The 13,500-nt window shown below is 35.4% G+C and overlaps 1 protein-coding gene across 1 annotated transcript; it reads right to left on the bottom strand.

Moving 5' to 3' along the window:
- Positions 1-5,468: 5,468 nt before the first annotated feature.
- Positions 5,469-9,697, bottom strand: LOC114283555 (protein neprosin-like). The gene is made up of 4 exons (XM_082923493.1): positions 9,491-9,697; positions 9,229-9,384; positions 6,359-6,484; positions 5,469-5,618 (listed from the first exon to the last, which is right to left on the bottom strand). Exons 1-4 carry the CDS (start codon positions 9,695-9,697, stop codon positions 5,469-5,471), a joined length of 639 nt encoding a protein of 212 aa, XP_082779619.1.
- Positions 9,698-13,500: the final 3,803 nt, after the last annotated feature.

Here is a 13,500-nt window from a genome sequence, read left to right as displayed (position 1 = left end):
CCAAAGTGATCTTGTCCCTGGACTGGTACGACCTAGACCGTGGTGTGGCACATCTAGGCCAAGTGTTGTCTTTCCTAGCCGAGATCATTGAGACCTTACTTGCCGAAGCTTTGTCCTAGCCGAGATCATTACCCCCCAAAGTGCCCATGTCACCTTGTTGCTTACACTTTGTCATGCTCTTGTCTTATCAAGCTATCACCTTTTTTAGGAGATCCAATCAGCCATTGCCACGTGTCCCAGCAAAGGGTTAAGTCAGCCGGCAGAGTTAGAAATATATCATTTTGTGTCATATCTCTTGCATGGTAGAGAGAGAAGCTCTAGGAATAGGAGAGGAAGTTGGAGTGAGAGAGCTAGATCCCATGCTTGATCTTTAGAGTTTGAGCCGTTTAATCCGTGTTTTGAGGTTAGAATCTTGATTTACTCTTGTTATTCTTTATGTTAATCCGATTGCATTGCATGATCTAGTACGATTCATGAGCCATGCATTGATTTAAAGTTTGCTTTAGAAAGAGAAAATGATGTTCATATGTTCTTGAGATAAAACCATGTTTTGATCCGAAAGTTTGTAACAAGTTCCATGTTTTTGTGTTTGTTTCCATGAAATCTTCAAGTATGAGTACCTAGGTCCATGTTTTCAAACTCATCTCATGAAAACTCAGATTTCGAATAAAGAAGTTATGAATTTAGCATTCATGCTCTTCATGTTCTTCAAGAGGGAAACCCAGATTTTCCCAGACTTCATTTCCTTGAATGTGGTCGTCGGGAACACACCTCGGCCAAGAGGTGTGGGACCTCGGCCAAGAGGTGTGGGACCTCGGCCAAGAGGTGTGGAACCTCGGCCTAGACCTGGTTAGTACCCAGCATGTTTTTTCCGAGATAAAAAGGCAGTGTTGTAACTTCCAGCATGTGCTGCTTTGTTTTGACTTGATTTTGAAAGAAATGCCGAGATCCTTTCCTGGCATGTAAAGCTTGTTTTAAAGATGCATTTCATATCCATCTTTGAGCATCTCACCTTGTCTTATTGAAACGCATTCAATGGGATTTATTATGTGCTTGTAGGCCTTAGATCCTTGCTTGTAATTCCTACACCCGAAGAACTATGTTAGTGGTATTTTTAATAAAGCTATGTTATAATGTTTTGATAAAAGCTTTGCTTTGCTTTGTTTTGGAAAAGTGTTTGACCAAGCATGAATGATTGTCCGTAGTTTTGTATCTAGTATTATATTTGTTTTGATGACATTCTAGGAAAGTCCTTAGTGCCAGGGGACTATAATGCAACTGCACCCTTGTTTTGAAAGTCCCTAGTGTCAGGGGACTATAATGCAACTGTACCCTTGTTTTGCCACTGACGGTTTTTCGCGTGGGTTTGTTTGTCCGGAATGTCATCCCTTGTATTATATTGATGCTAATAAGCATCCCTTGAAGATTTGAAAGACTTGATTGATGGACTTGGTTCATCCCTGGATTTTGTATAAGTTATGCTATGTATTGTTTAGAAAAGAGATCTTGAATATCATTAATGCAAAACCTTTATTACTGGTATCATTCACTGAGTATCCAAGCTCACCCTCTATATATATATATATGTAGGTGACGAGCAGGAAGGCGGTGACGCCTAGATGATTGTTTGCAAGATGTTTTTGGATTCATGTTTTGTAGCATCTTGAAGATTATGCTTCTTGGCTTGTAGTTATTTCTTTTGTATATGTCGGCTTGAGAAGCCTTTTGATCAAGATGTATTTTGTACTTTATTTTATTTGTATCCAAGTTGTAAACTATGTTAAGATGTATGTCATTTCATTTGATTTATGCACAGCTCTGATGGACTACTTAGATTTAAATTTATTGCTTCCGCGCATATAAGCCCCATACGCATACTCTAATGGTGTGTGAATCCTTGTCAGTTGGCCTTTGGTAAACTCGGATTACTGGCCATCACGGCACCATTCTACTAGGAGCGGGATGGGGTCGTGACACGAACTGCATTTCCAACCGTCAAACTGCTCCTCCATGATCACTGATCAGGGTGCCTTATAATTAGCTCCACTATGCCATTACTTGCAATTAGGCTTCCCACCTAATTTTGAATTTGAATGTGAGTAACCGTTGAAGCCATATCACCTTGCATCTCTTTGCTGATCCAATGCTACTAAGATCTCATAATAACCAATACTAACTGCCACGTGTACGATCATGATCGAAGATTTGAATAGTCTTCCTGTATTACCCTTATTCTGCCACACGTCGAATCGTAATTGGCTTATACAAAATATGTAGCCAACAGTAGCATATATATATACCTTGTATATTAGCATAGATATGGCGAATGCCTTTTCGTTGTAGGTGGAAACAGGTTTTATGGTGCAACCAATGGCAAACTTATGATTTGTCTGTACAAAACCGGGGCAACTAAGATCATAACATCCTGTGCTTTGATAGTTATCTCCCTGTTTGCCACATGAACGTAAAGTAAGGTTGAATTAATATGCCATCACTACCAACATGAGAATCAAATGTGGGTTAAAAATTGTTACATGTTGTGATTAATTTCATAAGTTTTAAATAATCAATAGAGGATTAGAAAATTAAGGAAACTTACTGTCCAAAATATAAAGAACCTTGTCTGATTGTCAAGATACCTTGCGGGATACACCTAAAAACATGCACCAACTTGTCTACTTAAGGATGCAATTACTATATATGTAGTTACTCAACATACAATAAGTCATTGATAATGTATCAATTAAACAAGCTAACACTTACCATCCATCCAGCTTCAATAGTATTCAAGGTTGTTTTGTCAGACATAACCCAAATTTGAGATAAACTAAATTCATTAGCCTCTGTCTTAGGATTCCACACATTAAATAATGCGTGCTCTCCATAGTAGGTACTACCAGTTTTAGTAACAAAGGCATACTAAAATGAAACAAAAGACAAATTAATGCACAAAATTTTGCTAAATGTTTTGTATTTTGAGTAAACATGAGATAGGCATTAAGTTAAGATTAAGTTCAAATTGTACCTTATGACCACCTAGTAGTTGCCCAAAGGGGTAGTAATGTTGTCCTCCTTGCCGGTGAAATGGAAAAGTTCGATGAAGGTCATGATTTTGAGTCCTTCTAATGGGGATTGTTCCTTGTGGGCACTCTCCATTTTTATGCCAATTCTGAATAAGCTTGGGTTGAGAGTCATCCATTTTCATTCCAATTGGAGATGAGCTAGGTTCCATCTTGTTCTAGTGGAATAAAAAAATTAGGTAGCGGAGGGAAATAATTCTATTGCACATTTTGGCCCACATATTTTCATTTTTATATTATTTCAAATTCACTAGTTTTAGTTCCTTGCAAAATAAAATTAATTAAAAATAAAAGGAACAAATGTATGTTCATAAAAAATTCAACAATTATCTTGATGTCAAGTTGAGAATTAAGCTCAAGCCATTTTTAGTCCCTTATCTCACGTTTATGTGAGTGGGACCTACACTCATGTGAATATTTGATATTCCCTCAATCTCAAAATATTAGTCCCTTATCCCATTTTTTATTGTCCCAAAATATTAGTCTTTTTTCAAAAATTAAGTACAAATATAATATAAATTTCCTATTTTTTTCATTCTTTTAAATTTATTAACATAAAATGTACAATTATGACATTGATATTTCCCAAAAAAAATGTACTATTAGAGGGTAATTTTCAAAAATCAATTTTCGCAAAAAAGACCATTAATATGGGACAAAAGGAGTAATTTTTTTGTCTCTCTGGCATTGCTCTAATAATTTTTTATTTTTTATTTTTATAAAGATTACTGTAGATTTGGATATTAGGATAGTTAATGTAGTCGATAATTCAACCATTATCTTTGGAATTAAAAGTGTTTTTAACAATTGACTAATAATAATGTGCAAATTAATTTTTATTCATATCCAACCATGCATAAGATGACAAAAAAAAAAATGATGTATAGTATTTGTGTGTAAAAAATAAAATAAAAGGGAATACATTCTAGTGGGAGAAATTTTTTTTTTTTTTTATTGAATAATGTCAAAAATCCTAAAAGTTCTATTAAAATTTCTACCAAATGTCTCATATGAGTGCGAGACCTATATGAGATCCACATAGTGTGGGTTCTACATCCATATGAGACATTTGGTAGAAATTTTGGCACAACTTTTGAGATCTCTAGCATCTTTTATTTATTTTTTTTAACACAAACATGGAGGAGTGCAAGTCACATTTGCATTCCCACAACCTTTCACTTGCACCCCATCACGAAACCACTTGTACTCCATATGATTTTGTAACTTTTTTTATCTGTCCCAGTGTATTGAATTTCTTCCTAAAATTAAAGGGAAGAAAAGAAAGCAAGTTACTAAAAAATCTCACGTTAAACAAATAGAATGAAAAGAGAAAAAGGTATTGCTTTCACACATATTACCTAATCCTTATGGATGACAACGGGACGGGATAGGGTGGGGAGGGACAAGTTTTGTGGTGACCTATCTTTATCTTTAATTATATTGGGGGTGGGACAAATCGGCGAGTTTGGTTTGTAATTTTTTTTGTGTGTTTTTTTTTATTTTTATTTTTTATAAATATAAAAATGTGAGGCTAAGGGTTTGGTTGTGAAAATGTGAGTAGTACTAGTAGGAGATTTTGTACTCTTTAAATCTCTCCCAATGCTTATTTTTTTCCTTGTACCTTTAAATTTCATATTTTTAATAAAAAAATTTCTATCAAGAAAATTTTAAAAAAAAAAAAAAATGATCACATTCATTGCCTTATTCATATAATTTATGCCAAAAATCTCTATACTAGACTTTTGTCCACTCTTTTGTTGTTAATTATTTTTAAGTTTGGATGGTGGGCCACATGCCCAGTGTTTTATATGGTTGTGACCTTTGTTATGAGAGGGAATGCCCACTTTTATTTGATATACGCCCGAGGAGCATCTAGTTTGTATAAACTTGGATACTATATTGTGATATACATGTTCTATATCCATGTCACATAGAAATTATGACTGTAGATTGTATGTCTGGAATAGTAAGACATGAATTGCTTACAATAGTCAGAGGGCGGGTTATGGTTTCCTCTCCTTATGAATCCTGTTTTCTGTTGATCAGATTGCCATTGTTTGATCTCCTTGTTATTTCTCTATATTTCTTCATCTATTGTCATACTGGTATTCTAATTTTCATGGGCTTGGATGTTGTAAATCTATGGTGAGTGACAGTGATCTCTCTCTAGTAACTGATATCATCAGTCTGTAAATCAAGTTTGTACATTATCAACTTGTTTTGGCCTCACTAAAAAAAGCTCTGGGTTTTCCTCTATCACTAAATAGACATATATGTGATCAAATCGTTTTAAACTAGAAATACAATTCTTTTGCAAGAAATAGTGCAATAGAAAAATAGTGTTTAATTATGATATCGGTGGGCCCACAAGAGGGTCTGACCCACGACTCAGGACCCAACCCACATGCTAGATATTAAATCCCAGTAATCTTGAGAAATCAATGATGGTCCAGGACCAATAGCATTCAAACGCTTGTCAAGCAGAGGCCTAGCCACATAAGCAGATAAAGATCTTGCAAAGTTATTGTACTCATACATCTGCCATTAATGAGGCTCTCGCAGCATTAAATACGACAACCCCTTTACGTCGGAATATACAGACTCACCATGAACGATACATGCTAGAATATTGACTTTCGGCCAACACGATAGTCTGGAGTGGACAAGGAAATGTTGAGCAGAGGATATAATGAAGTTTCCAAGACACATAAAAGGTTAAGTTCTTCGTTCCCTTCTTCTCTCTCTATTCAATCAATCTATCCTATTCTAACTCGATTATCGAAGGGTCTGCCGGGGGTTATCACCCCTTTTGGACCTTTTTGCAAGCACATCCTGTGGGCTTCAAGACCAACAAACCCGTTAAAAATGTGGATTAGTCCGACCCACCCTTTGTCGGAAATATACGTATTATCAAATTAGCTACCAAACTAAAGGGAAAACAAAATGAAAACAAAATTTATTTAACATATAAACTTTAAATCAATGAATGCTTTTTCTTCTTTAATACATTAATTTGCTGGTCATCATGGGCATTGTGCCGAATATCCCAGACCCCCATAGTAAAAATAAGTTCCGAGATTAGTATTTTTGTTTTCCTCAACATGTAAATCATAGCATGCAGAATCTGTAACATATGGTTGAAGGGAAACTGGATCTTGCTGAGTGTTTGAGTTGTCAATGACTTTAAGATTATAGAAAAAACTTGATTTTCCATATCCTTCGAAGGGAAAATGGCCACTCCCCATTTGAGTGGTCGTGTGATGTTGTGCTGATCTTACATTGGCGATCTCTCCTCCCCATGTCACTATCGTAGAGCTGTCAGCTAAGTCTATGAAGATGGAACCAGGCCAGTAACCTAATACCACATCTTGCACCTGAAGCCACCAATTTCCAGTGTTGTTGTCCTAATACATTTCTCGTTAATATTGGAAAATCAGCTACTTTGGATGGACTTATTTCAATATGAAAAATTAGTTTTGAATATTTTAAATTAAGCACTACAAGGAAACAACAAAATTGCTCTCGTTGCTTGAAACCTATGACAATGAATTTTTGACCTTGAGCGACACCATAATTCATCGCAAAAATTTTATATTCTTGAAGATGATATAGATCTTTGCACCCCCTTTTGTTTATTTTTCATATATTTTTTTGGTAAACTAATTTTTCAACCTTGAACTTTCAGCCAAATTTCATTTTTATCCCATATTTTCTAATTGTAACAATTAAATCTTTTGATTTCAACACGTGGTTCAATGAGATCCTCCTATTACTCCTTCATTTGAAATTTGATTTAAGTTAAAAATTTAGAACCAAAGTAGAATTTGAGTGAAAGTTTATGAATGAACGTGTAAATTGTCATATGGATTTTTTCTTATAATGTTTGTAAAATGTGCTGACGTGAGCATTTTTCATACAAATTTGAAATTGTAAGTGTCAAGAGGACGACATTGAAACATAAGTTAAAGTTTTAACATTAATTGTTTAAATTAAAAGATGAGGTACTAAAATGAAATTAGATGAAAATTTTATGGTAAAAAATGTAATTTACCATATAATTTTTTGTAAAGAACTGGAAAAATTGTACCTATGATTTTTGTAATTTATCTTGTGTCAATTTGATTGTGTAGTGTCATTTTAGTCCAATTGATAACACGTATTAGAAATTGGACATAAATCAAGAACAAATAGTTCATTCAAAAGGAAATAGACTATTTCCAATTGAACACCAACCACTCAATCATAATGAGAAGATTGACTGAACTATTTTGTTCCTAGATTTCAATTTAATTTTTAAAGGGACATAATCAATTAGACCAAATTGACATAATGTAAAAAATTTAAAGATAAAATTATTGTAATAATCATGACTAAAATTGACAGAAGGCAAACTACATAAACAGTAGGTATAAATTGTTCAAAAAAAGTCAAGGAGTTGACCTAGTGGTCAAACCTTAGGACCGGGGGTGTGTTTCTTCCAAAGTGTTAGGTTCAAAATCTTCTATAAGTGCAAATAATTTTTTGGGGACTAGTCCATATAGAGTTTTGTCTTGGCTGGCCCTCTCACCCGTGGATGATGGATTGATCTCCAGAATTAGTTGGTCTAGTGGGACTGATACTAAGTGTGGTGGCCAAATAAATACGGTCCTGAGGTTCATGATCTGGTCGGGTACAAGTCGGCCCATATCAGGCCCATCAGCTGGCCACATATAAGTCGGCCCATGCCACAGGTTCCACACCAAGCCCATCAGCTAGCCGCATATAAGTCGGCCCATGCTAGGTCCAGTGGAGGGCCATAGTCGAGTACAACCGAGTTGAAGGGCTGTGAGAGCCGTGTAACCCGTTGGCTGTGTAAAAGGCCTAGGAACGAAGTCAAAGCCTAGGAGAGGGTAGTGGGCCTTGAGAGGGTCCACGAAGAGCAATATGAAAGGGGTGACAGAGAAGAGATGAAGGGAGAGAGTTTTGTTTAAACGAGAGAGTATTTCTAAATCCATTTCACCACACTAAGTTAACAAAAAAATAAAAATAAAAATCCAAAACTAAAAGAAAACCGCATGTTCTTCTAGTGTTTCCAAGAAAATGATTTGAGTCATATTTAAGGTCTACAAGTTGTTAGTTAAATAGATTGTAGCATATATATACATATATATACCTTCTATATCATATAGATATGTCAAACGTCTTTCCATTGTAGATGGAAACAGGTTTTATGGTGGAACCAATGGCAAACTTATAATTTGTCTGTACAAAACCGGGGAAATTAAGATCATAACATCGTGTGCTTTGATAGTTATCACTCTGTTTGCCACATGAACGTAAGTGCACATGAACGTAAGATCATAACCGGGGCAATTAAGATCATAACAACCAGGGGTGTGTTTTTTCCAAAGTCTAGGTTCAAAACCTTCTATAAGTGCAAATAACTTTTTTGGGACTAGTCCATATAGAGTTTTGTCTTGGTTGGCCCCCTCACCCGTGGATGATGGATTGATCTCCGGAATTAGTTGGTCTAGTGGGACTGATACTAAGTCATCAAAAGAATAAAAATAAATAAATAAATAAATAAAAATAAAAATCCAAAACTAAAAGTGTTTCCAAGTAAATAATTTGAGTCATATTTAAGGTTTACAAGTTGTTAGTTAAATAGATTGTAGCATATATATATATATATACCTTGAATATCAGTATAGATATGTCGAATGTCTTTCCATTGTAGGTGGAAACAGGTTTATGGTGGAACCAATGGCAAACTTATGATTTGTTTGTACAAAACCGAGGCAACCAAGATCATAACATCCTGTGCTTTGATAGTTATCCCTCTGTTTGCCACATGAACGTAAAGTAAGGTTGAATTAATATGTCATCACTACCAACATGAGAATCAAATGTGGGTTAAAAATTGTTATATGTTGTGATTAATATCGTAAGTTTTAAATAATCAATAGAGGATTAGAAAATTAAGGAAACTTACTGTCCAATATATAAAGAACCTTGTCTGATTGTCAAGATACCTTCCGGGATTAACCTAAAAACATGCACCAACGTGTCTACTTAAGGATGCCATAATATATATGCAGTGACTCAACATACAATAGGTCATTGATAATGTATCAAAATATTAAGGCCTCACAAACAAGTTAACACTTACCATCCATCCAGCTTCAATAATATTCAAGGTTGTTACGTCAGAGATAACCCAAATTTGAGATAAGCTAAATTCATTAGCCTCTGTCTTAGGATTCCACACATTAAATGATGTGTGCGCTCCATAGTAGGTACTACCACTTTCAGAAACAAAGGCATACTAAAATGAAACAAAAGATAAATTAATGCACAAAATTTTGCTAAATGTTTTGTGTTTTGAGTAAACGTCAGATAGGCATTAAGTTCAGATTAAGTTCAAATTGTACCTCATGATCACCTAGTGGTTGCCCAAAGGGGTAGTAATGTTGTCCTTCTTGCCAGTGAGATGGAAAAGTTCGATGAAAGTCATGATTTTGAGTCCTTCTAATGGGGATTGTTCCTTGTGGGCACCCTCCATTTTTATGCCAATTCTGAATAAGCTTGGGTTGAGAGTCATCCATTTTCATTCCAATTGGAGATAAGCTAGGTTCCATCTTGTTCCAGTGGAATAAAAAATTAGGAAGCAGAGGGAAATAATTCTATTGCACATTTTGGCCCACATATTTTCATTTTTACATTATTTCAAATTCATTGGTTTTAGTTCTTTGCAAAATATAATTAATTCATAAAAAAATGGGAACGAATGTATGTTCACAAAAAAACCAAAACTTATCTTGATGCCTCTAGCATCTCCAACATCCTTAAACATAATAGCAAAAAAAAAAAAACTTTAATTACCAAGTTGAGAATTAAGTTCAAGCCATTTTTCATGTGATATTCGAATCTTGGTACATTTTAGTATTTTTTTTTTTGGGTAAGTAAGTCATAAAATAAAGACAGTAAAATGTACAAGTTTACAAGGGGCATACCCCAGGTACGCCCAACAACAAATAAATACATTTTAGTATTAACGAGGTGCAATGCAAATTTAGACTTATGCGCTCCCTCCACAATCCTTCGTTTAATTTTTGGAACATTTGGAACACACAACCTATCTTTAAATTTCAACCCTGAATTTTCAAGGGTGAACCCAGGCCTTGGCCTTGTTTCCATTTCATCACAAATTTGCTTCAGGAAGTCAACTTCCATTTGCCTTTGTTTGATTTCTTCAATTATTATCAGTTGTGCTGACATTGTCGCAAACACTACGCCTTGATCACGTAACACAATTTCCATGTCCATGCTTTCCAAGTCAAGTAGCAACTCTTTTTGCCCTGTGAGCAAACATGCCAAATTCCCCATAACTTTTCTCCTAAGAGCATCTGCAACTATATTAGTTTTGTCGGGGTGGTAGTGGATCTGCAGGTCATAATCTTTGATAAGTTCTAACCACCCTCTCTATCGCATATTTAACTCCTTTTGGGTAATGAAGTACTTTAGACTTTTATGGTTAGTGTAGACCTCACATGTTGTACCATACAAATAATATCGCCATATCTTCAAAGCAAATACCACTGCAGCTAGTTCCAAGTCATATGTGGGATAATTCTTTTCATGCGGCTTGAGTTTATGAGAAGCTTATGCAATGACCATTCCATTCTGCATAAGTACACATCCCAATCCTTTGTAAGAGGCGTCATTGTAAATCATGAACCCTTTCGTACCAGTCGGTGAAGCAAGAACTGGTGTTATAGTTAACCTTGTCTTCAATTCCTAGAAGGCAGATTCTCTTTGCTCTGTCCACTCAAACGGAACACCCTTTTGGGTCAATTGGGTAAGAGGTACTGCAATTTTGGAAAAGTCTTTAACAAATCTCCAGTAGTATCCTGCTAGACCCAAGAAGCTACGCACCTCTATCACATTCGTAGGAGTTGGCCAATTCACAATGGCATCTATCTTGTGTGGATCGACAGAAACACCCTTCTTATTAATTACATGTCCCAAAAACACCACTTTATGTAATCAAAACTCACATTTGTTTAGTTTTGCATATAGTTTCTTCTCTTTTTGTGTTTGAAAAATTAATCGTAAATGGTTTTCATGAGCTACAATACTATTCAAATAAATGAGTATGTCATCAATAAACAACCACAAATTCATCCAAGTACGGTTTAAAAACACAGTTCATCAAATCCATGAAGGTTGCCAGTGCATTAGTAACCTCGAATGCCATAACTAAAAATTCATAATGGTTGTTTCTGGTTCAAAAATTAGTCTTCTCAATGTCCTCGGCTTTTACCTTTAATTGATGATACTCGAATCTCAAATCTATTTTAGAAAAGACTTGCGCACCTTGTAGTTGATCAAATAAATCATCGATTCCAGACAAGGGATACTTATTCTTTGCCGTTACTTTATTGAGCTCCTGGTAGTTAACACATAACCAAAGTGTCCCATCTTTCTTCTTTACAGAAAGAACTGGTGCGCCCAAGGAGAGGCACTCGAGTTTATGAACCCTTTATCAAGCAAGTCTTGCAACTGTACCTTCAATTCTTTCATTTTAGCCGATGACATTCTATAAGGAGTTTTTGAAATGGGTTGAGTTCCCGACCCTATATCAATTGCAAATTCAATTCCACCATTCACTAGCTCTCCTAGAAACTCTTATGGAAAGACATCCGAGAATTCACGAACAATTGGAATATAATCAACACACAGATCCGCTGGTTGTCCATTCAAAATACTACACAAATACCCCTAACACCCTTTTGCAATAACTTACACGCTTTCATAGATGAGATCAAGTAAGGTGGGGTAATTACCCCATGTCCCATAAAAATAAATTCGGATTGTCCTAGAGGTCAAAAAATAACTTACCTGGACATACAATCAATAGTCGTGTGGTATTTACTTAGCCAATCCATCCCTAATATTATATCAAAATAATCCAGATCAAGAGGCAACAAATTAGCATAAAACTGAACCTCCCTAATCAAGATCTCACATGCAAGATAAATAGACGTAAATAACATTATAAACTTATTTACATTGATTTGAGATCTAAATATTAACTAATTCAATATTATGGTTTCACAACATCAACTACTAGGCCTGTTTGTGGCCCGACTCGAGGGAAAGAGGTTCAAGGCTTTGTTGATAAAGATGGAAAGCTTGATTTGCCAATCCCTCTAGAATCTCGTGCACTAGTAGGAACGTATGCCTCAAAATATACTTCAAAGATTGAAGTAGAGGTGCGAACACATTTACCAGATCTAAGTGTTCATATGTGGAAGTATGTTAATGCCTCAGTTAAGGAGGTGATGTTTCAACGTTGGAATGTAAGTTCACTGTCTATTCTAGTATAGGACATTTTACTCATCTTTATATTAAGTTACGATCTCTTAGTTATTTATCGTACATTTTATTATTATTTTAGGAAATATTTATGACTTATCTATTTTTTGCAGGATCAATTTGATTTACAAGGAGACCTTGTTGATATAGAAAAGACAGTGAACACAAAATTTGGTCGGAGATTGAGTGGTTATACCTATAACCTGCACAAACAATTTAAGGAGTTGAATGAGGCTAAAGGGAAGGAGTACACAAGAAACCAACCACCGAAGGGTGTCGATCCGACCAAGTGGATAACTCTTATTGATAACAAGTGGAACACTAAATGAACCAAATAAAAAAATACATGGGAAATGAGCTTTTACCTACAAGGAAACTCTTGTCTTAATCAACTCAACAAATATAATCCCATTTTGAATATGTTCATTGAAGATACAATCATTCCTTAGCTTTGAAATCGACCAAAGAATTGATAACAGAAGAGGTCTCCAAATCTTCAATTCTAACTCTTTAAATTTATCTCTTCCCTAATGTTACAGTAAGTATTTCACAGATCCTGGGGAAATCCATTCAACTCTCTACCACCTGATAATATCAGTCCGAACATTCTAAGTGAAATGACATAATAGTACATGGTCAAGTGATTCAACCTCAGCCTTGCAAAACAATCAAAGTGAGTTACTATTGTTACTAAGCACACCAATCCTATGTAAATACTCCAAAGTTTTAACCCTTCCTTTCCATGATAACCAAGAACACAATTGCACATTAGGTAGGGAAATATTCTTCTAGATTAGCCTAAGTACAGTAATATTTGAACTTAGTGCATTCTCATACCATTTCATAACTGCAATAACCTCAAACGACAATAATCTTCTCTTCCACGAAGCCAGCCTTGATTCAGCTTATCCAATATTGGTTGCCATTAGGGATGTACATGTAACCCACCAACCCACCCAAGTTGGTTGACCTGAGCCAACCCAAGCTCTTATGGATGATTTCAACAGTCAACACGGTCGACTGCGATTTTCTGCTATTCAATTACATGATTTCACAGTCAGAA

Source organism: Camellia sinensis, chromosome 4, assembly GCF_055761805.1.
Source record: "Camellia sinensis isolate YWXY chromosome 4, ASM5576180v1, whole genome shotgun sequence".
Taxonomy (NCBI): domain Eukaryota; kingdom Viridiplantae; phylum Streptophyta; class Magnoliopsida; order Ericales; family Theaceae; genus Camellia; species Camellia sinensis.
Note: the sequence above shows the minus strand (reverse complement) of the source record. Positions and strands in the feature narration are given on the sequence as shown.